Genomic DNA, 22,562 nt, shown 5'->3' with positions numbered 1-22,562 from the left:
AAAATGTCCTAACCAATGTCCTGTACAGCAGCAACATGACCTCCCAATGCCTATATTAAATGCACTGACCAATAAAGGTAAGCATACCAAATACCACCTTTACTATTCTATCTGCCTGTGATTCCACTTCAAGGTCTCTTTGTTCAGTAACATTCCCCAGGACATTACCATTCAGTGTATAAGTCCTGCCCTGATTTGCCTTTCCAAATTGCAGCACCTTACATATATCTAAATTAGACTCCATCTTCCACTCCTTGGCCCATTGGCCCATATGATCAAGGTCCTGTTGCAGTCTGAGGTTACCTTCACTACACCTCCAATTTTGGTGCCATCTACAAACCTACCTCCTATGTTCACATTCAAATCATTACATAAATGACAAAAAGCAGTAGACCCAGCACTGATCCTTGTGGCATACTGCCTGTCACAGACCTCCAGTCTGAAAATAAAACCCTCCACCACCAATCTCTGTCTTCTACCTTTGAAACCGTAATATGGACATTTTAAGCTGCCACTATTTATTTCCCCATGTTTTCTATCGTCCATGCCCTTTTCCACAGTAAACATCAATGCAAAATATTTGTTTACCATCTCCCCCATATCCTGAGGTTCCACCCCTAGGTGACCTTGCTGATCTTATTCTCTCCCTAGTTACCCTTAATGCATTTGTAGAATCCCTTTGGATTCTTCTTAATCCTATTTGCCAGAGCTATCTCATGTACCTTTTTCGCCCTCCTGATTTCCCTCTTAAGTCTACTCTTACTGCTTTTCTACTCTTATAGGGATTCACTTGATTTCTGCTGTCTATACTTGATATATGCTTCCTTCTATTCCTTGACCAAAACCTCAATTTCTCTAGTCATCCAGCATTCCCTGTCAGCCTTGCCCTTCAAAAATGAGGTAACAAGAGTCCAGAGGATGTTCTGTTAGGGTGAAGACTTCCCATTTTCAAGCCATCCCTTTACCTGCGAATATCCGCCCCAAATCAAATTCTGAAAGTTCTTACCATCGATATTGACCTTCCTCCAATTTAGAACTTTAATTTTTAGATTCGGTTTATCCTTTCCCATCACTATTTTAAAATAATAGAATCATGGTGACTGGACCCAAAGTGCTCCCCCACTGATGCCTCTGTTTTTGGCCCTGCATTATTTCCAAGAGTAGGCCAGGTTTTGCACCTTCTCTAGTAGGTACCTTCACATACTAAATCAGAAAGTTTTCTTGTATGAACTTAACAAATTCATCTTCATCCATAGACTGGGTCTGCCATAGTGTTATGTTTGGAAAGTTAAAATCCCCTACCATAACCACCCTATTATTCTTACAGATAACTGAGATCTCTCAATTTCCCACTGATTATTCAGGGGGTCTATAGTACAATCCCAATAAACTGATCATCCATTTCTTATTTCTCAGTTCCACCCAAATAACTTCCCTGAACGTATTCCCAGGAATATCCTCCCTAAATATAACCGTAACATTATCCCTAATCAAAAATGTCACTCCATCTCCTTTCTTGTTCCCCTTTTGATCTTTCCTATGGCATTTATACCCTGGAATATTGAGCTACTAGCCTTGTCCATCCCTGAGCCACGGCTCTGTAGTTGCAATGTTATTTCAGTCCCACGTTCATAACCATGCCCTGAGTTCATCTGTCTTTCCTGTTAGGCAAAATAGAGGACTGCAGATTCTGGAGATCAGAGTCAAAAAGTGTGGCGCTGGAAAAGCACAGCAGGTCAGGAAGCATCCAAGGAGGAGAATCGACGTTTCGGGTATAAACGTTTAAACAGGAATATTCTGGTGAAGGACTTATGCCTGAAACATCGATTCTCCCACTCCTTGGATGCTGTCTGACTTGCAGTGCTTTTCCAGCATCACAATTTGACTCTTACCTGTTAGGCCTCTTGCACTGAAATAATTGCAGTTGAATTTATCAGTCCTGTCTTGTTCTCTACTTTGTTCCTGCCTACTCTGTCTGTTTGACTTACTCTTTTTCCCAACTGTACCAATCTCAGACTGACCACTTTCCTCATTATCTTCCTGGGACTCCCTCCCCTTACTAGTTTAAATCCTCCTGAGTAGCTCTAGAAAATCTCCCTGCCAGTATATTAATTCCCTTCCAATTCAGTGCAATCAGTCCTTCTTATATAGGTCACTTCTACCCCAGAAGAGATTGCAATGATCCAATAATGTGAATCCTTCTCCCCTGACCAGCTCCTCAGCCACGCACTCATCTGCTTTATTCTCCTATTGCCACCTTCACTAGCTCATGGCACTGGGAGTAATCCAGATCTTACTACCCTCGAGGATCTACTTTTCAATTCCTTCCTAACTTCCTATATTCTGTCGGTAGTTCTAATGTGTACAATGACCTCCTGGTGGTCTATCTTCCCTTTGAGAATAGTCTGCACCATCTCTGAGATATGTTTGATCCTGAGTCTAGGGAAGCAACATATCATTCTGATGTCTCGCTGTCGACCACAGACTCATCTGTCTTTGTCTCTGATTACTCCGTATTACAATCAATCAATCACCTGGAACCTGGCATACGCCACACTACATTAGAGCCAGTCTCGGTACCAGAAACCTGGTCGGCAGTGCTACATTCCCCAGAGCGTCTGTCACCCCCTACATAAATTTTCCAAAACAGCACACTTGTTTGAAATGGGGAATCAAATTAAAATTGGAGTTAGGCTTTGTAAGGCCTTTCTTTGCAAAGGAGAATAAATAACACACATCTGTACTCTCAGAAATGACCTATGCTATATATAGCTTATTTCCTGCATTGGTGAATGAAATAAATGTTAAACTCAATTTAAGAGTATACAAGAGAAGTATAACATTGGACTTAGAATTCCTCCAATGGTGGACTCTCCAAGAGTGGAACTGGAGGGAGGCTGCCTGAGGCTTGTTTGCTGGGTGAGGTGGGGGGGGGGGGGTGCGGGGAAGAGAGAGACAGATTGCTGTTTTTGGGAGGGGGAAGGGGATGCTGTTTGGTTTTGGAGTTGCACCTTGTCTTTGAATACTATGTTCTATGCTGCCTGCTGAGGCTACCTATTGCTCCTGGTTGCATCATAGCCACTGCCTATCAGCATCCTTTGTGGGATTCACAGAGCCCTTTTCTGCTGCAGTCCACTGCAAATTACTCGATGAGGCTGAGCTTCTTTCCTGGTTGCCAAGCTCCCTTCAGCTGCTCCTAACTGACAGGATGTTGGGTCATAACTAGCTTGCTGGCATTTCCTCTTCGCTGTGAAAGTGGATAGCGCAGCAGAGAAGTAACACATCGTGGCTCGCAGGTACTGAGAAAACCTGGGGTAGTTGCTGGGCTTTGTTTGGTTAGGATGATGGCCAGTCTGATCCAGATGGAGGTAGGTGGCTCACCTGCATTTATCACTAGCTGTTGACCGTAAGCTTCTCTTCATTTGTTAATTTTGGAGTAGATATTGGATGAATTTCCATTTATACTTGATTATTTTTTCATACACCTTTTCTGAAGAACTAAATTTTGTGCCATTCTTGAATTGTCAATGAACGATTGTTAACATACAATTGCACACAGCAAGTTCCCAAAGCAGCAATATGAAGACGACCAAGATAGTTTGTTTTTGTGCCATTTATTGACGGGTAAGTATTGGCCGGGACACTGGGGATAACTCCCCTTGTCTGCTTCAAAGTAATGAAGTTTCAGCTTATCCAAAAGATGACACCTTCACAGGGTAGCACTCCCTTGGTTATAACACTGGAGCTCAGATTCTGGACCAGTGAGATTGTACCAGCCTTCAACAGGCATCAACTATGAAAATTCAACTGTTCAAAAATGAAAAAAACAGTTTTTATTGTAGAGGAAACAAATCTCTGCCCATCACTATGATTATTTATTTGTGTGAAGATATGAAGGAGTGATAACTAGCATATATTCTTTGTAAAGGTAACTTGTGTAAGATTTGGGTAGTTTTCTTTATTGCACGATGTTTGTGTTTTTAGATGGTGACAAAGCTGACATCTCTGCCAGTACATATGCAGACATCAACATCATTGCTGGTGCACTTAAACTCTACTTTAGGGATTTGCCTATTCCTGTCATCACCTATGATTCATATCAAAAGTTCATTGAAGCAGCCAGTAAGTATGTGAATTCTGAGTACCTGTCCAAATGACATTTGAAGCTGATGAACAATGGAAAAGATACAGAGAATAGGGCTACACTGTAATAATGCTAATTCTGTAATTGCATGCAGTTGTAATTTTTAAAGCCTTTTTTTTCCAAATAAATGTAGCCATGGACAAAGATAACTAGAGTAATTTCTTTACCTCACTTGCAGTGTGAAATTTGATCCTAGGTGGGGCTATAATTCTGCAGTTAGATGATCTGTGCCACCTCACACAGGTCCACCTCAAGTGGATGGCTAAGCCTAAGCAGTGAGTTTTGACAGTAAATTCAACTGTCAAAAGGGCACCACAGTTTACATTAAAATGAAGAGCAGGAGAAGGCAATTCAGCACTTTTGGTCAGCTTCATCATTTAATATATCATGGCTGATCTCATCTTGACTTCAACTCCACTTTACTACCCTCTCCCCATAACCCTCAATTAAAAAATCTGTCCCTCCTCCTTAAATGTACTCTGTCCCAGCTCCTACCATAGTGAATTCCACAGATTCACAACACTTGGAGAAGTAATTCCTCCTCGTTTCTGTTTTAAATTGCTCATCTTCATTACAACCCACTTTCCCAATTATTAGTGTAATCTGCAATTTGGCTTTTGTACACCTATCCCTCCGACCAAGTCATTAATATAGATTGTAAATAGTTCAGACCCGAGGACCAAACCCTATGCCACCCCTATTAGTTACAGCTTAGCAACCAGAAATGACCTACTTATCTTGACAGGGAGGAAGTGAGGGCTGCAGATGCTGGAGATCAGAATGGAAAGTGTGGTGCTGGAAAGATACAGCAGTTCAGGCAGCATCCGTGGACCAGGAGAATTGATGTTTCAGGCATAAACCCTTCATCAGGAATTCCTGATGCTGCCTGACCTGTCGTGCTTTTCCAACACCGCACTCTCTCCTTATCTCGACACTCTGGTTTCTGTCGGGCATCTATCCAAGCTAACTTATTACTCCTAACCCCATGTGATCTTTAACCAGCTCCAGTGCTTACTGGATAAGCATAACGTCATGTCTTAGGCTGTCGAGACAATACATTCACATCTGCTGGATGAATATTGGTTATTGGAGTGAGGTATCTGAGGGCACTATGGCACCGATTCACCTGTACCCCAACAAGAAATTAGGCCTACCTAAGCCCTTAAAATAGTCAATTAAGTCATTTTAAGAACCCCATTTGCCTCAGTGAAATGATACATGCAGCTGGAGAAGCCAGAAGGAAGGCAATCTACCAGATTTCAAAGTACAGATAAAGATGGAAAGGAAAGGGATATTGAGGTAGCGTATGTCCATCAGGTGCACCCCCTCTGTATTTCCCCTTGGCCTTGAAAGCCTGACCACCCATCCTTCCATTAAGAAATCTTGTCTCTCTCCTTGATTTAAAGTCCAGCATCCATGTTATTATTTCCTTGGGATTCTGTAATCCCAGCAGATTGGAAGGCTGGGAATTCCTGACCCTGAATGGTGGAAGTCCTAAATTTGCCTCATTTAGACCCCTCTACTATACTATCAGCGTGTGGCAGCAAAGCTAAAGTCAGCATGTTGCTTAATTCCTGGGGGGGGGGGGGGGGGGGAGGAACACCAGCCACCAGCATAAAATTCATCAATGTCTATTTTATGACTATTGTGTATTTGCTCTTAATTAGAAATTATTAACCCAGATGACAGACTGGAGGCCATCAATGAATCTTTAATGTTACTCCCTCCTGCACATTATGAGACACTGAGGCACTTGATGACTCATCTGAAAAGGTAACTTGGTTTTATCCTTGGGAAATGATTTCTGCATTCAGCTGAAAAGTATTAAACATTTCATTTTAAAAAGGGAAAGGCATAATATCAAAATTATGCAAACTCCCTGGGTAAAAATATTAACATTTAATCAAGTTCTTCAAAATTCATCTGACTTATCCACAATCTGCATTGATGCCTACATGACAGTTCAACATTGCAGTAAATTACCAATCCTGCCAAATTGATGATTCATTCAAAAAGAATTAAACTCTATGGTAATGGAGATGCCTTTTGCTCTGATCTCAATATTTATCTGTATTCTTTGTAAACGTGAACTAATTTAGTACAGTGAATGTGCATTTCACTTTAATACACAATATTCAATCCATACAATAATGGCTTTAAGCAGCAGATGCCAAGTATATCAAATACAAATGTAGATAAATGGAAAACATAAGACTCTTTCCAAAACTGTTTGGTCAAATCAAAAGAAAATTTACTAGTATTTCTTTCTGCTCTTTGTTGTCATAGTTAAAGCTTTAAACTATGTTAGGTGAAGCACGAGAGCATACATACTGTGTAGTTCTTCATCTCGTGACAGGAGTTATGGTAATTACCATGAATTTTGCCTACAATCTGTGGTAATAACGTATAATTATATGGAATATTTCTTTGCTTTTAAGATGCTAAGATGCATTATAAGAAAACGTAAGGCGGCAATGCACCAATAATAGTCTGAAGCTATTGGTAATTCTATACAAAAGTCTGTTACATTATGCCAATGTTTCGAACAAGGCAGAAGTTTACCCATGGCCGTTTCTTTCATCACCCTAATGCTTGCTGGCCTATATTGGCTTCTTATCCAGCAATGCCTTGGTTTTCAAATTTCCATCCTTGCGTATCATATTCTGGAATCATGTGCAAATCTGATTTCCTTCAGCTCTTCATTTTGCCTACCTGGGCTTTATGGAGAAAGTGAGGTCTGCAGATGCTGGAGATCTTCCGCCTAGGAACCCTCCAACCACAAGGGATGAACTCGGATTTCACCAGTTTCCTCATTTCCCCTCCCCCCACCTTGTCTCAGTCAAATCCATCGAATTCAGCACCGCCTTCCTAACCTGCAACCTTCTTCCTGACCTCTCCACCCCCACCCCAGTCTGACCTATCACCCTCACCTTGACCTCTTTCCACCTATCACATTTCCGACGCCCCTCCCCCAAGTCCCTCCTCCCTACCTTTTATCTTAGCTTGCTGGACAAACTTTCCTCATTCCTGAAGAAGGGCTTATACCCGAAATGTCAATTCTCCTGTTCCCTGGATGCTGCCTGACCTACCTGGGCTTTATGCCCTGGAGTTTGTACCTAACCTGCTTCATCTTCAAGATAGATCTTAAACTTATTTGACCAATCTTTTGATCACCTTATGTGGCTCATTGTCTGTTAGAGTAAGTCCTTTAGAACATTTTTCTGCATTAAAGGACCTGTGGTATTGTGAGCTGGTGTTATACCTTTACTTATGGCAATTATTATTCTTAATAATATTCGAAGAGATTACTGTTCTTTTTCATGGTGAAAAAGTTGAAATATGAAGTGGTACTTACAATGAAAAAAATGTTGATAGCCATTTAATCAATTCTAAATATACTTCAAATTATGTTTCACAAATGTGGTCATAATATGTCACAAACTAGAAGCTAACAGGAGACTATTTTAGCATTGCAGGTTAATTTCAAGATTAATGTGTAATGATATACTAAATTTGCACAAACTAATTTAGTGATTGTTATCTGTTTTTTTTCCTGATTCCTTTGTTCTCCTTCATTACATTAGCTTCCCTTTGATCTAAAATAGTTCCATTGAAGCTTTCATTGACCAGATGTTTCAACAAAAAAAACTGCTTATTTTAAGAATGTGAATTTCAAAACATTTTTATATAAATTCTTTCTTCATTTCTTTGTACCTATTCATGGGAGTAGTAATAAATTATTTCTGTGGGAGAGCAGGATAATCTTTCTTAACCATCTCGATAGCTGTTATCTCGGCACTATTCTAAGGGTAGCCAAATAACCCGAACAAGCCTAGAGTTCCTATTTTTCATTTAGAGAAGAAAATGGAGTGTAGATGTAAACATATTCCTGATGCATTTCAACCAGAATATTGAGAAAAACTCATAGGCAGTAGCCCTATCCATCAGCTGCAAAGTTGGCCCTGAAAGCCAGAACTGGATTTTACAGTCCCCTAGTTGCGTGAGGCAATAAAACAGAAATGCTGGAAATACTTAGTTTCTCACCATTGATGCTGCCTGGCCTGCTGAGTTAACATTTCACGTCAATGAAGGAGTTCAGCTAAGTGTTTCTACTTTTTCCCATTTTTATTTAAGATTTCCAGTGTCCGTGTTATTTTGCTTTTGTGTTTAGTTGCCCAAGACCAGGGCTTCAGTCTGCATGAGGCAATTCCTTCCACCTCCAGTCAGACAGCTGGCAGCTCCTCGCTCCCAAGAATGCCACAAAGAGCAATGGCCACAGCAGGGACTATAGTCAATTCATGACTAGTAGTAGCACCATAGCACTAAGTAAGTGAGTTGAGCATGTCAAAAGATTCAGACAGGCCCCACCAGGAGTAAAGACTAATGACTCACTCAGTGCTAAAGGAGCCATTTGGGATTAAGCAAACATGGAAAACCCTTCACACTAAAAGGCCCTTAGTTGAGGACAGGTTGCCCAAACAGGACGGAATCCCTCTGCCAGGATATAAGTGGTGACCTCACCAAATGGTAAGGGCCCTTCCCCCCTCAGCACCAGTAAAATGCCAGCAGTGGCTGGAGAAGGCCCTTAAGAAGCTAGCTAAGTTTTTCAGTTGGCTTTAGAGCAGGCAAGCCACCCAAAATCTCTCCTGCTGCTAGTAAAATTCCAGTGGGGACAACAAACACTTACACTTTCCTGCTTTCCCACTCACTTTTACACCACAATACTTATTGCCAATCTACCATGAAGGGGACATAAAACTCCAGCTGGCGTCAATGATTGAATTCTTAGGTGTCCAAGCCACAAATGCCTAAATGTGAAGTAGAATTTATGCTTCCGGTGCTGTAAGCTTATTAAACTGAAAGCAGTTAATGCATTAATCTGAAAACCAGTTATATAACTGAGTACCTTTTATGTCTGTACGACACAACTATTCTTTGTGCTGTAACACATTTTGTTAGGCCATATTGCTAAGCAATCAGTCTCAGCCATAATAATGTATTTATGATTTGCATCTCTTATCTTTAGTGCCATGCATATCTATGTACTTCTATCTTTTTCCATTGACATTTAGCATGTATCATAAAATTTTCAGAGCACTACTGACATGCATATTTTGATGTATCAATTGAAAACCTTATCATTTGATGGTTTGCTTGTTGAGTACAACTAATTTGAATGATAATCCATGATCCTCACCACTTTTCACATCTAGCATTTACTTAATGGCATTCACTTTAAAAAATGTGCTATGATGTACTGCCAATATGTTGGATTATCCCAGATCTTACAGAAAATCACATGCTATGTGATTAATCTTAGTTGTAATAATAAACACTACTGTTCAACGTCTAAACTGATGGCTGGTCAAATTTTTTTTGAACCATATTTAATTGATACGTGCAATTGTGTGAAATTTACCAACTTAATGAGTTTTTAATTAATACAGGAACTAAAAGCAAACATATTCTCCTCTCAAAACAAAATTTTAGGACTTCCTATTAAAATGTTTAATAGGGCTGGCAGAAAATCAAGTCAATATTTATTATATTACCTGTTCTTTGTTTTGGTCATAATCCCGTACTATTAATTTATTGCTAATCTCACATTTTATGGTCTCATACGAGGCCTGAACTGGAAACTGTATAATTGTACTTCTAAGTGCTGAAACTTGATTGAAAGGAAGACATTTTACAAATCTGTGACATAAGGTTAATTTGGTTTTCTGTCACAAGTTAAATACTTTTTAAGGGTTTTCACTGAATTTGTATTTATTGATATATTCACTGCTGCTTTTAAAACAACCAATCAGAAGCAATATGAGTGCTTTGGCATATGAAGTGTCCACTTTACCTGAAATAATATAAATATATAACAAAACAAAGACATTGAAAAGTATTGGAGTGTTCAACAATCACAAAATCTATCCAATAGACTGATCTCATTCTTTATAGGGTCACTATGTTTGGAAAGGACAACTTGATGAATGCTGAAAACCTTGGAATTGTATTTGGGCCTACATTAATGCGACCCCCTGAACAGAATACACTGGCAACTTTGAATGATATGCGATACCAGAGACTGATTGTTCAACTCTTGATTGAAAATGAAGATGTATTGTTCTAAGAGAAAACAATATGAAGTAAAACCAACTTTTTGTAGTTGCTGTTTGTGACTCAGCTGCAAATGGCTCTGGTGCTACTATCTCCTTGCACAATTGGCTATGTAGGCTTAAGAAGTCTGTAATGCTGCAGATGAGCACTAAAACATTTCCTGTAGCCTGCTTGTTAGGCAGTACATGTTTTAAGAGTTGACGTTGGAAAAAGATTATCTTAATATACTATATACTTTCCAACAAAAAATAGCTTTTGCTGTATAACATAACTGAGTAAAACTGGTGTGTGACTACCACAAGCTACAGAGTTGATACCTTGCTTTTCAAAATCAAAGACAAATATCCTCATTTGTTAAAGCTAATAGTCAGATTTCCACTCCAAAGTTATCTTGGTGCAGAATGAGTGATTTTTTAAAAAAGTTATAATTATATTATTTACTTGTTTTGTTTCTGAATTACATCACAGAATTTTGAATTGCACTAAGTGTCTATACATTAGTATATCAATTAATTTATACCTATACATTTTCAAAAATCATTACCCATTAACTTGAATAGAAATTTGTGCTACATAACAAATCAATATACTACAAATGATCAATTTTGCAACAATTATACAAAATGCAATGCATTTGCAGCAAAATGATATTGGAACAATAATTTTAATTATCATTGTACACTTCTGTCTTTTTCTGCCCAAGGCTTCATTATATTTACATTCAGTTCACTATGAGAATTGAATTAATCGTCACACTGCTGTATTTATGACTGCCAGAGTGATTAATGGAAGGCATTTAATTTGTATATATGTATAAAGTTGTGTTTAGCTATCACTTTGGTAATAATAGCAGAATGTCACCAAATTAAGGAAGGAAGGATCTTCTGTATTTCTTCCATTTTATTTTTCTTTGTGAACATTAGCTACATTCCTGATTATTATGGGCCATATGGGCTGCATTTCAAAACTGTTGAACTTCGTACTTTCTTTGCAAGTTCCTTTCATATATCATTTTGGTTAGAGAAAACTCAAACCCTTCATGTTTTGCAGTGGCACATTAGTAGTTTTCTGTGGTTCCCTTGGTGTTGTTAACTCATCCTTTTCAAACAAATATTTAAAGTAGATTGAAAATGTTTTAAGAAGTGTTCTGTGATATCATTTGGATAGTTTTCAAATGCAAATTTTATGTTTTAACTAAATCAAATGCTGCAGATGTTTAAAAGATAACTTTTAAATTCTTTTGGAGATGTACATTTTCAATTGTTTAGTGAACTGAGCATAGTCACTGGTACTTCTGTTTAAAATATTTGCTTTGAAATCTTTTTGGCTATTTTATTTCTCATGTATGATTGTGTAAAATGATGTCAGATTTACTTTGTAAATTAAACAATGTACTGTGAAAAATTTATTAAATGTACTATTAAATTTAAATCAACACATTACTGACTTTTCTCAATAAATGACAGAGGAAGATTTGATCTTTACATATTGTACAGAAAATTTCACTCATGCCAATAGATTAAGATACACATTTTGCTGCATCTTACCATGCTCAGCTGTACATTTTGTTTTGCCATTTTAGAAACAGTGTACATATAGTCTCATATCTCAGCACGGTGTGTAAGTTAGTATTGCTGCCTTTTCATGAAAACTGAAATCCTATCTGCCACTCTGAGTGCCATAGTTACAACGTTTAAAATACACTCTTAGATAAGTACATAAATACAAAAGGTTTGGAAGGATATGGGCCAGGAGTTTAGTTTGGAATTATGTTTGACATGAACTTGTTGGACTGAAAGGTCTGTTTCAACTCTGACTATTTTTAGAAAGAAAAGCAAAACAATTCTTCGGTGTTCTCATTTATATGAACACAAAGGTCTTTCAAAATCTGTGGAGAGAGAAACAGATGTTTAAAGATGAATGACTTTTTAACTAATGAGGTCAAGGGCGTGGAACAGAAATACAGGTCAAGGAAAGATTAAAAGGGAAGTTGAAGATCAAAAAGTACCATAGAAGGAAAGACAAAGGAGTTGTAATATTGTCGAGAAAACAAGGAATAGATCCAGAGTGTTAAGAAAGATGAGTTCAAACAGAAAGCAACTCTTGAAAAACAGGATATAGATGTTGGGGCATGGTGGGAGGAGAGTAGAGACACTGCTTCCTATTTCCCTGTAGACTGACTACATTGCTGAACATCTAACCATTGTTTCGACTGTCACTGATATCATCTCCTCTGAAGATCTTCCCTCCACAGCTTCCCACCTTGTACACTGTTTGTACCTTCTCTCCAAACTCCACACACAGGACTGCCCTGGCAGATCCATAGTTTCAACTTGTTCCTGCCCTGCTGAACTTCTATTTCCCTATCTTGACTCCATTTTATTCCCTTTGTCTGTTCTCTTCCCAACCACATTCATAATTCTTCTGATGGTTTAAGTTAATTTAACAATTTCCAGGTTTTCTGGCCTGAAACACCACCACTTCACTACACATCTACAGTTTAATTCCTCACAGAATAGTGTGAGGGTCTTCACTTCTTCCTTGAATGGAGACCTAAACAGTCCCATCACCATCACCACCTCTCTGTTTGACTGAGTTAATTCTCACTGAATAATTTCTCCTTTAACCGTCTCACTTTCATGGGCCCAAGTTATGGCTGTCTTTTTGAGAAGTATGTGCAACAGTCCTTCCCACAACTGCTTCTCCAGCATACCTATGATCTATATTATTACTACCTCCTGCTCTTGTTCGAAACTAAAATAATTTGGTTACAGGAGATTGAAGAGACCCCCTCTTTACAGAGTGTACTATCTGGCATGTGGTTGATGATTATGATATATTGTGAAGGCCCAAGGATAAGTGAGAAGGGAATTTAATAACAGTGATGGAATGATGTGAAGCTGTCCATGCACTTATGTCAGTCACATGGTCAATCTGATTGAACATTTATTTAATCAATCAATTATGATAGCCAAAGGCAGGCTAAAAGCAAATACTTTAAAAAAAAAATTCAATGGAGAAGTCTCTGAACTGCTAGAGGCTCTCTCTCCGTCATTGTAAAACAACTCATTGATGTTGGAAGTGGATCTAGGTGTTTGGTCATACATTCTTCCCAAACACCATCACTAACTTTATACTTTCAAATTTAGCTTCAGGATTGGAAAAGATCTCCCAATAAAGACTGATGTGTTGGTGTTGGTTGTTGAATTGGGGTGAACAAGGTCAGACGTCATATGACACCAGTTTATAGTCTAACAGATTTATTTGAAATCTAGCTTTCAGAGCGCTACTGTGCACAGGCACAGAAATTATAGCAGAGATCAAAATATCATACAAATGGAGAGAGTGAAGTTTTAACAAATTGAATAATAAGTCTCTGCAGGTGATCAAAAGTGTCAAACAGTGTGAGTAAAGTGTCAACAGTTGAATAGCAGGTGAAGAGATGACCTATGATCTGATTAATTGAGGAAGAGAGTTTTTAAAATTTTTTGCGATTAAGATGGTGCTAGAGACAAACCAAATGGCTGAAATAACATGCTAGATATAAGACTCACATGCCAAGGTTCTAACTGATGTAATAAGTAATCCAAAACTCTACAAATTACTGTACACTGTGGGCAGCACAATGGCTCAGTGGTTAGTACTGCTGCCTCACAGCACCATGACCCAGGTTCAATTCCCACCTCGGGCAAGTGTCTGTGTAGAGTTTGCACATTCTCCCCACGTTCTGCATGTGTTTCCTCCAGGTGCTCTGGTTTCCTCTCACAAATTGAAAGATGTGCAGGTTAGGTGAATTGGCCATGCTAAATTGCCCATAGTGTTAGGTGCGTTACTCAGGGTTAAATATAGGGTAGGGGAATAGGTCTGGGTGAGTTACCCTTCGGAGGGTGTGGACTTGTTGGGCCGAAGGGCCTGGTTCCATACTGTAGGTAATCTAATCTAATCTAATCTTAATTAAAGGTAGAGAGATCTTGATTAGTTAGTTATCAAGGTAATAGTGTCAAAACAGGACAGTAAGGAAGATTTTACAAAAACACATGCACCATGAAATGAGCACATCGTCACGGTTGAAGCTGTCTTCAGGGGTACAGAACTTGACTTCGAAGGCCGCCTTTGAGAATCCTTACCCTAAAATGTCTCTGACTATTGAAGTGTTCCCCACTGGGAGGGAACATTCCTGACCGGCAGTTGTTGAGAGGTGTCCATTCATTGGTTGTCGTAGCATCTACATTATCTCACCAATATACCATGCCTTGGGACATCCTTGGCTGCAGTATATGAAGTAGACAACATTGCCTGATACTCCTGTGACTATGTGTGGGTGGTGTTCCCACATATAGTGGTAGTATCCATGTCAATGATCTGACATGCCTTGCAGAGGTTGCCATGGCAGGGTTGTCGGGTGTAGTGATAACTTCTTCCGAAGGCTGGGTAGTTTGCTACAAACAATGGTCTGTTTAAAGTTTGGTAGTTGTTTGAAGGCGAGGTGTGGTGGGATAGGAATGGCCCTGGTGAGCTGTTAGTCATCATCAATGACACGTTGAAGGCGGTGAAGAACATGGCATAGTTTCTCCACTCTGGGAAAGTACTGGACGATTAAGGTACTCTATTGTTCATATCCTGTGCCTGTCTTGTTGCAGTTTCTTGCTGTGGCACTTTGGAACTGGCAACCAATGAGCTGAGCATCATATCCTGCTCTTATGAGGTTATCTTTCAGCATCTTTAAATGACTGTTGCATTCTTGCAGAGCTAGTCCATAGCGGATGGTTTCTTTGATGTGTTTATGGTGGAAGCTACAGAAGTACAGCAGTATGGGGCTATCTTTGGGTGAATAGTAGAGTGAAGTACTGAGGTCTTCTTCCTTGATGGAGATGTGTGTGCCCAAGATGAGATTGGTTCTGAACAATAATCGATGGTAAGTCTGATGATGGGATGGAACTTGTTGATATAGTTGTGTCGTCATTTCAGTGATTCCTCAGATCAAAAATGTTGATATATCTGGTGTGTAATGTTGATCATTGGTCCTGTGTAGTAAAAAAGTGTTGCTTGAATTTGTGCATAAAAATGTAGATGTTTTGGGATGCAAATGTGATTTCCATGGCTGTTCCATGCATCTGGATGAAGAGCTGGTTGTCGATGGTGAAGACAGTGGTCAAGGATGAAGCAGATTAGCTGTAGGACAGCGTTTAGAAATTGAGTTGTAGAGAGAGAGAGAGAGAGCGCGAGAGAGAGCGCGAGAGAGTCCTTCACAACTCCAAAAGAAAAAGTACTTTGGTACACATGGAGTTGCCACTTTCATAAAAGAAAATGTCCTTTTGATAAAATGAAATAGGCTGTGTGACAAATAAGACAACATTCAGCAAAAAAAAAATCATGTCTAATTCTGTAGAAAGCTTGATAAACGCAGTAGAGCCACCAGAGATCATATGAAAAGCTTGCATTAAACATCCAACAAAATAGCACTGTCATTAACCAAGATTTCACAGAAGTAAAAGAATGGCAAGTCATTTGAGGTAATGAGTCACAGCACCACCCCTAGGTACAACTGGTACTGCAGATAAATATTGGCATTTTTATAGTGGGTTTATTCAGAAATTTGCAATTCACTGAAATGTAAGGTTACAATCAATTGATTTTATCATAAAATAGATGACTGGGCAAATCTTGATGGAGAAATAATGCTGTGTGAAAAAGGCTGACTAATTTATACAGCAAATGTAAGGATTAAAAGAAACTGAATGTTATGAATCTTCAGAGTATGTTGGTTGATTTATATTGTTTCGCCACAAAACAATCACATTGCTACTCTCCCTGTAAGAAAGATAGGGCTTGTAATCAAGGATGCAAGTATTCCTTACCAACGTGAAATTTGTAAATGCAATGCCAGTCAATCCCTCTAATGAAAGGGAAATTTCAAACATTTTTCTTGTATTTCATAAATCTTCAGACTTGTAAAAATCTCAATAATTTTTACTTTTTTTTAAAAATACTTTCTGCACTCCTTAAACCAATCACTCCTTCTCACTTTTGTCTTCCTTTACCTGTTTCAACTCTAATTTGCTCCCATTTTCCACTTATTTCTTTTTCAAGCCTTCAATCTCATTGGTTAGAGAACTGATTAAGGATTAGAGGTTCCTGATGCCTTTTTGCACTTGCCGTGCCATTACCTGCTGAAAGAGAGAATTGATAAAGGCACAAAATATTTTAAATGTGTTCAGGAAAAATATGTTGCAGTGCTTTTGTTATTGTCTCCAGCTGTATGACGCAGAATGATTACTCTTAGATTTAAAAGTAGTGGCATTTCCTGTCTGAGAGCTAGAAGGAAATAAGGGAACTTATAGAAACAGTCCATCACCCCATTTGATGCCTCAAATAACCTTCCTGTATCTTAGCAGGAGGAGAATCCTTAAAGTATCTGCTAATCCCAGTTGCCATTTAACGATGTGGTAAAACAAGTAACTCCTAAGTAAACTCGTATCTTATTATTTGACCTTCTGTATCATTCTTTTCCTGATACTATCTCACCATTTCCTTTCACTCAGTGTATTGGAATTTCTTTCTTTCAGTTCTTTTCCGCGATACGAACTCTGCTAGCTTAGCCAGACTTTATTACTGAGACCTAATTTTATTTCAGAAGCTGATGGGAGTGTTGCCTTATCGAATTGCTGCAGTTCTTCTGATATAGCTAGGCCTGAAAGGCTGTTAAGGAGGGAGTTTTGAGATTGTGACCTAGCAATGACCAAGGAAGAGAAATAGATTTCCAAGTCAGTATACTGTTTGATTTGGAGGGAATATGAATGCAGTCATGGTCCCATGTACATGTGGCCCTTGTTTTTGTCTGTGGCACAGGCATGAGGGCCAGCTGCAGCCTTTGAGTTTGGATTCCTGACCCAATTCCTCCTGCCTGCTCAGTTACTGCTCTTTCCTGGGATCACTGGATGAAGCCCACTGGCAAGTTCATATCAACACCCCAGAAATCTCCAAATTATCCCAATGATGGGAGAGGAATAACAGTGGCCAATCTTTCAGACAAAAATGTTTATCTGCTGAAAGCCTGATTCTCAAATCAAGCCCTTCATTTACAAATTGTCTAACCTCTACAGTCCTGACGCCCTTTTAATAAGCTTTTTTTTGTACTGGAAGAGAATCTGAATTTTCTTAGATAGTAGGCCTGTGTTTGCTGAAGAGAATCTCAGTGCATGGGAAGCATTATGCATAAATAAGCACTCTTAAGCAAGAAAACTGAACTGGCATCTGCTGGAAGTCCAAATGTAGTTATTGGTATTATTTTTTTCTATTTATTGTTTATCCTGGTTTTTCTTTCCTTTCTCTGGGCAAAACCCTTTCAGTTGAATATAAAGTTGTGTGAAGGTGGCACAGTAACAAATATTGTTGCTATCTAAACAACTAACCAAATTCAATACCATACCATCACAATGCTTCCTTCCCCGAAAGATTTTAGCACTGTACCCTGTTAGAGGCTCCTTGGATGCTGCCTGACCTCCTGTGCTTTTCCAGCGCCACACTTTTTGACCCCTTTCAAGGCTACCAGAATGCTACCAGAGCCTAAATGGTTAAATTAGGAGTATAGATTGCATAAGGCTTAACTGATATGTTTACAATGATAATGGGATTCAACAAGAAAGATACAGATAGGTGATTTCTTCTGGTGGGAAATACAGAGCAAAGAACTAATGATGATATCAGAGGTAGTTCCCTTAGGTGTGAAATCAGGAAGCATTTTTCCACTCAAACTAGTAGAATTTTCTCACTCAAAGCTGTGGGCACTGATTGAAGGTGGCTTAGCTCTGTTAGATTTTTTGTTAGGTGTGAGCGTCAAGGTATTTGGAACAAGTGGAGTTAGGATAAGGCGATCCATGATTGAAATGAATGGATGAGTCTGACTGGAGTATTCTTGTTGGTCTGTTCCTCAATTTTGATTTTTTTAAAGCTTGGTAAGATTAAACCCAGAAAACCACATGTAGACACAGAAGGCAGCCATTGTCTGCCCTACCATTCAACAATATCACAGGTGATGTGATAATTCTCAAATCCACTTTCCTACCTTTTCCTCATAACCTTTACTGACTGAATGTGGAATATGCTCAACGTCATAGCATTGGCAGCTTTCTGTGAGAAGGAATTCCACAGATTCATGACCCTCCAGTGAGAAATTGCTCTTCATCTCTACCTTAAATAGGTAACACCTTACTCAGATTGTGCCCACTGGTTCTTGAATTTTCTATTTTGTGTGTTGCACAAATTTTTAAGATAGTGTATTCACTTCTGTCATCCAAGTCATTAAAACACAATTGGAAATAAATGTGGCCCTGTACTGGTCCTGCAGTATTCAACTATGGAAAGCCATCTTGAAAATTCATCCACTTTATCCCAAGTCTGTGTCTTGCATTTGTTGATCAGTCCTCTATCCATGCCAATATACTCTCGCAACACCATGGATTATCATTACATCAGAAGTCACACGACACCAGGTTATAGTCCAACAGGGTTTATTTGAAATCACAAGCTTTTGGAGAGCAATTCATTTGTCAGGTGAAATGGAGGAGAAGCACATTGGTACAGAATTTGTAGGCGGAGCGATCATTACAAGATAATTCTAGGTAATTATGAGTATCAAAACATAGTATAAATGGTGTGAATGGAGTGCCAACAGATTGACTAACAAGTTTTTTCAGGTGATCAAAAGTGTTAAACATGTGAGTAAAAGGTCAATAGCTATGATCTGATTAACGCAGAGGGATAATTATAAAAGAACCAAGAATAAGATACTGCTAGAGACAAATCAAATGGCTGGAATAACATGATAGGTATAACAGTTGCATGTTGAGGATTTATCAAAACAAGTAATCCAAAACTGTACAAATTAATTAGAGATCATAACTGATTATCAAAGGTGATGGTGTCAAAACAGAACAGTAAGGTTTTACAAACACAATAGTGTGGTGGGATTACATGTAGCACAACATGAACCCAAGATCATAGTTGATGCAGTCTTCATGGGTGCGTGATTCTGCATTCAAAGGCAGTCTTGGAGGTTGCTTACCCGAAGATTGGAAGCCAATTGTCCTCGACTGCTGAAAGACATTCTCATAAGAATGAGATACAATGCCCAGTTCCAATGTCCTACAGCAAAAAGCTGTAACAACCTCCTCAGAAGTCAGACACAGGACGCAACCGTTAGAGTATCATTCATCATCCAGTACTTCCCCAGTGCAGATAAACTACGCCACGTTCTTTGCAGCCTTCAACATGTCATTGATGACAATGAACATCTCACCAGAGCCTTCCCAACGCCTGCACTTCTCACTTTCGAACAGCCACCAAACCTCAAACAGACTATCGTCTGCAGCAAACTACCCAACCTTCAGGAGAACAGTGACCAGAACACCACAGAACAGTGGCACAGCAAACTCTGCAAGTCATGCCAGATCATCAACGTGGATACTACAATCACATATGGGCACACTACCCACCAGGTACATGGTTGGTACTCATGTAACTTGGCCAATGTTGTCTATCTTATACACCGCAGGAAAAGATGCCCCAAGGCATGGTATATTAGCAAGACCACCTAGATGCTCCAATAACAGATGAATGCACATGGTGTAACAAAATCGACAGGCAGAAGTGTTCCATCCCATTCAGGGAACACTTCAACAGTCAAGGACTTTCGGCCTCTGAGCTTTGGGGAAGCATCCTCCAATGCTTTCTTTGAGATACACAAGGAGAATCGTGGAGCAGAAACTGATAGCCAAGTTTGGCACCCACGAAGATGGCCTCAACCATGATCCTGGGTTCATGTCGCACTACATGTTACCCCACCATACTATTCTGTATTTGTAAATTCTTAGTTACTGTCCTGTTTTGACGCTATCACCTTGATAGTTATGATTTATCCACCATAATTAGTTTGTACAGTTTTTTATTACCTGTTACATTGATTAAACCCTCGGCATGTGACTCATATGTATGATGTTATTTCAGCTATTTGGTTTGTCTCCAGCACCATCTTATTTTTGATTTTTTTTTGTAATTAATCTCTCTCTGAGAAAGTGAAGACTGCAGATGCTAGAGATCAGAGTCAAGAGTGCAGACCTGATGAAGGGCTTGTGCCTGAAATGTTGATTCTCCTGCTCCTCGGATGCTGCCTGACCTGCTGTTCTTTTCCAGCACCACACTCATGACTATCTCTCTATCTTAATTAATCAGATCATGCAATAACACTTTACTCACAGTGTTTGACACTTTTGATCACCTTGTTATCAGGCTGTCAACAGTTCACTCACACCATTGATTTCATCTTTTGAAACTCTTAATCACCTAGAACTATTTTGTAATGATCTCTCCACCTATAAAGTCTGTGCCTATATGCTTCGCTCCACTTCACCTGATGAAGGAGCAGCTCTCTGAAAACTTGTGATTTCAAATAAATCTCTTGGACTATAACCTGGTGTTGTGTAACTTCTGCCTTTGTCCGCCCCAGTCCAACACCAGCATCTCCGTATCTTATTATGTAGCTTTGTGTGATCTCGTGTTGAATGCCTTTTGGAAATTGAATATGTTATATCTACCAGTTTCCCATCATATATCTTGTTGTTACTTCCTCAAAGAATTCTAATAAATTTATCGGGCATGTCTTCCTGAAGGGAATGCTGACGCTGCTTGATGATAGCTTATTTTTACATGAAACTTGAATGGAGCTTGCTTGCCCAAAACTTCCACGTGACAAACTATTAGCTCAACCTGTTTGCATATGTCATGTAAAAACCCAGCATTTAGAAATACTGTACATCTTTTACAACATATTTTCCCCAATGGCATAGGTTATACTAACTGGCTTGTAGTTACATTTTTCATCACCCTTTTGAGCATTTAGCCAATTGTCTGGGACTTTCCAGAATCTAAGGATTCTTTGGAAAATTAATGTGAGTCTGGCCATTATTTCAACAGCTACTTTCTTTAGTACCCTATAATAGAAGGCAAGAAGCCCAGGAGAACTATTGGCTTTTAGCCACATCTTCCCCTCATCGTCCCCCTCCCCCACCCCGAGTTGTTATTTAGTCTCACGATAATTATTGTATTTAATTGCTCCCTCCTTTAGCCCCTTGATTATTTTGCATCTTTGGAATGCTATTAGTGTTGTCTACTGTAAAGACCATTGTAAAGTATTTCTTCAACTCCTCTGACAATTCCTGATTTCCCATTATTTCCCAGCCTCACTGTCCACGTTCTCTTTGTCCTCTCTTTCCCTTTTTATACATTTGAAGAAGTTCTTACTGGCTATTTTATATTAGTTGCTAGTTTACACTCAGTCTATTTTCTCCCTTCTTTTTGGCCATCTATTCTTGGCTTTCCTTGGATTCCCTTTCTGGGCTGTTACTATTTTGCCAGCCCCTTTCCTGATCCAATATGGTAACCATACATTGAAGAGAACAGTGAGCCTGAATGAGGAGAGGATGAGAATTTAAAAGTCAAAATGGTAGGAACAGAACAGTCCTGGTGTTGTTCACAGAAGGGAAAAACAAACTTGGTGCGATTTAGGAGGGGAAAGAATGGACAAATTTAGACTGAGATAGAATGAGAATTCAAAAAGGAGGATGGAGAGTCTACTTTTATCATGACTATAATGCCATAGATTCAGAGGCAAAAAGCATGTAAACTGACCCTTCGGTCCAACCAGTCCATGCCAAAAATAATCCCAACCTAAACTAATCCTATCTGCCTGCTCCTGGCTCACATCCCTCCAAACCCTTCCTATTCACCTTATACTCTCTGCAATTTGCATGCAGATTTGCTTCATTTCCTTTTCAGTATTCTATAGTCTGCAATGTACAGCCAGCATTACAACAGTGCCTCCAGTGTTCCTTGAAACAAACCAAAGATTCCCTCCTGCAATCCACAAAAACAATATATTTAAATCTACTTTATTTTTCTTTCCAAGTCATCTCTTTGGTTTATCTCTTCTTTCTAAGATTAGATTAGATTAGATTTAGATTAGATTAGATTAGATTACAGTGTGGAAACAGGCCCTTCGGCCCAACAAGTCCACACCGACCCGCCGAAGCGAAACCCACCCATACCCCTATATTTACCCCTTACCTAACACTACGGGCAATTTAGTATGGCCAATTCACCTGACCCTGCACATCTTTGGACTGTGGGAGGAAACCGGAGCACCCGGAGGAAACCCATGCAGACACGGGGAGAACGTGCAAACTCCACACAGTCAGTCGCCTGAGGCAGGAATTGAACCCAGGTCTCAGGCGCTGCGAGGCAGCAGTGCTAA

At 39.3% G+C, this 22,562-nt stretch overlaps 1 protein-coding gene and 1 long non-coding RNA gene across 2 annotated transcripts in view; one reads left to right on the top strand and one right to left on the bottom strand.

Annotated features, from left to right (window-relative positions):
* chn2 (chimerin 2) overlaps positions 1-11,694 on the top strand; it is a 363,855-nt gene extending 352,161 nt beyond the window's left edge. Inside the window, exons 11-13 of the mRNA XM_043689521.2 lie at positions 3,985-4,122; positions 5,812-5,917; positions 10,097-11,694. Coding sequence (XP_043545456.1) covers positions 3,985-4,122; positions 5,812-5,917; positions 10,097-10,268 — 416 coding nt within the window. The 3' untranslated portion in view covers positions 10,269-11,694. The remainder of the gene's footprint in view (positions 1-3,984; positions 4,123-5,811; positions 5,918-10,096) is intronic.
* Positions 1-22,562, bottom strand: part of LOC148149864 (uncharacterized) — a 50,058-nt gene that overhangs the window by 13,097 nt on the left and 14,399 nt on the right. The window lies entirely within an intron of this gene.

This window comes from Chiloscyllium plagiosum, unplaced genomic scaffold (assembly GCF_037043375.1).
Source record: "Chiloscyllium plagiosum isolate Xiang-an unplaced genomic scaffold, Cpla_swu_hap1 HiC_scaffold_5, whole genome shotgun sequence".
Lineage (NCBI taxonomy): Eukaryota > Metazoa > Chordata > Chondrichthyes > Orectolobiformes > Hemiscylliidae > Chiloscyllium > Chiloscyllium plagiosum.
This window is presented reverse-complemented; position numbering and strand designations above follow the sequence as displayed.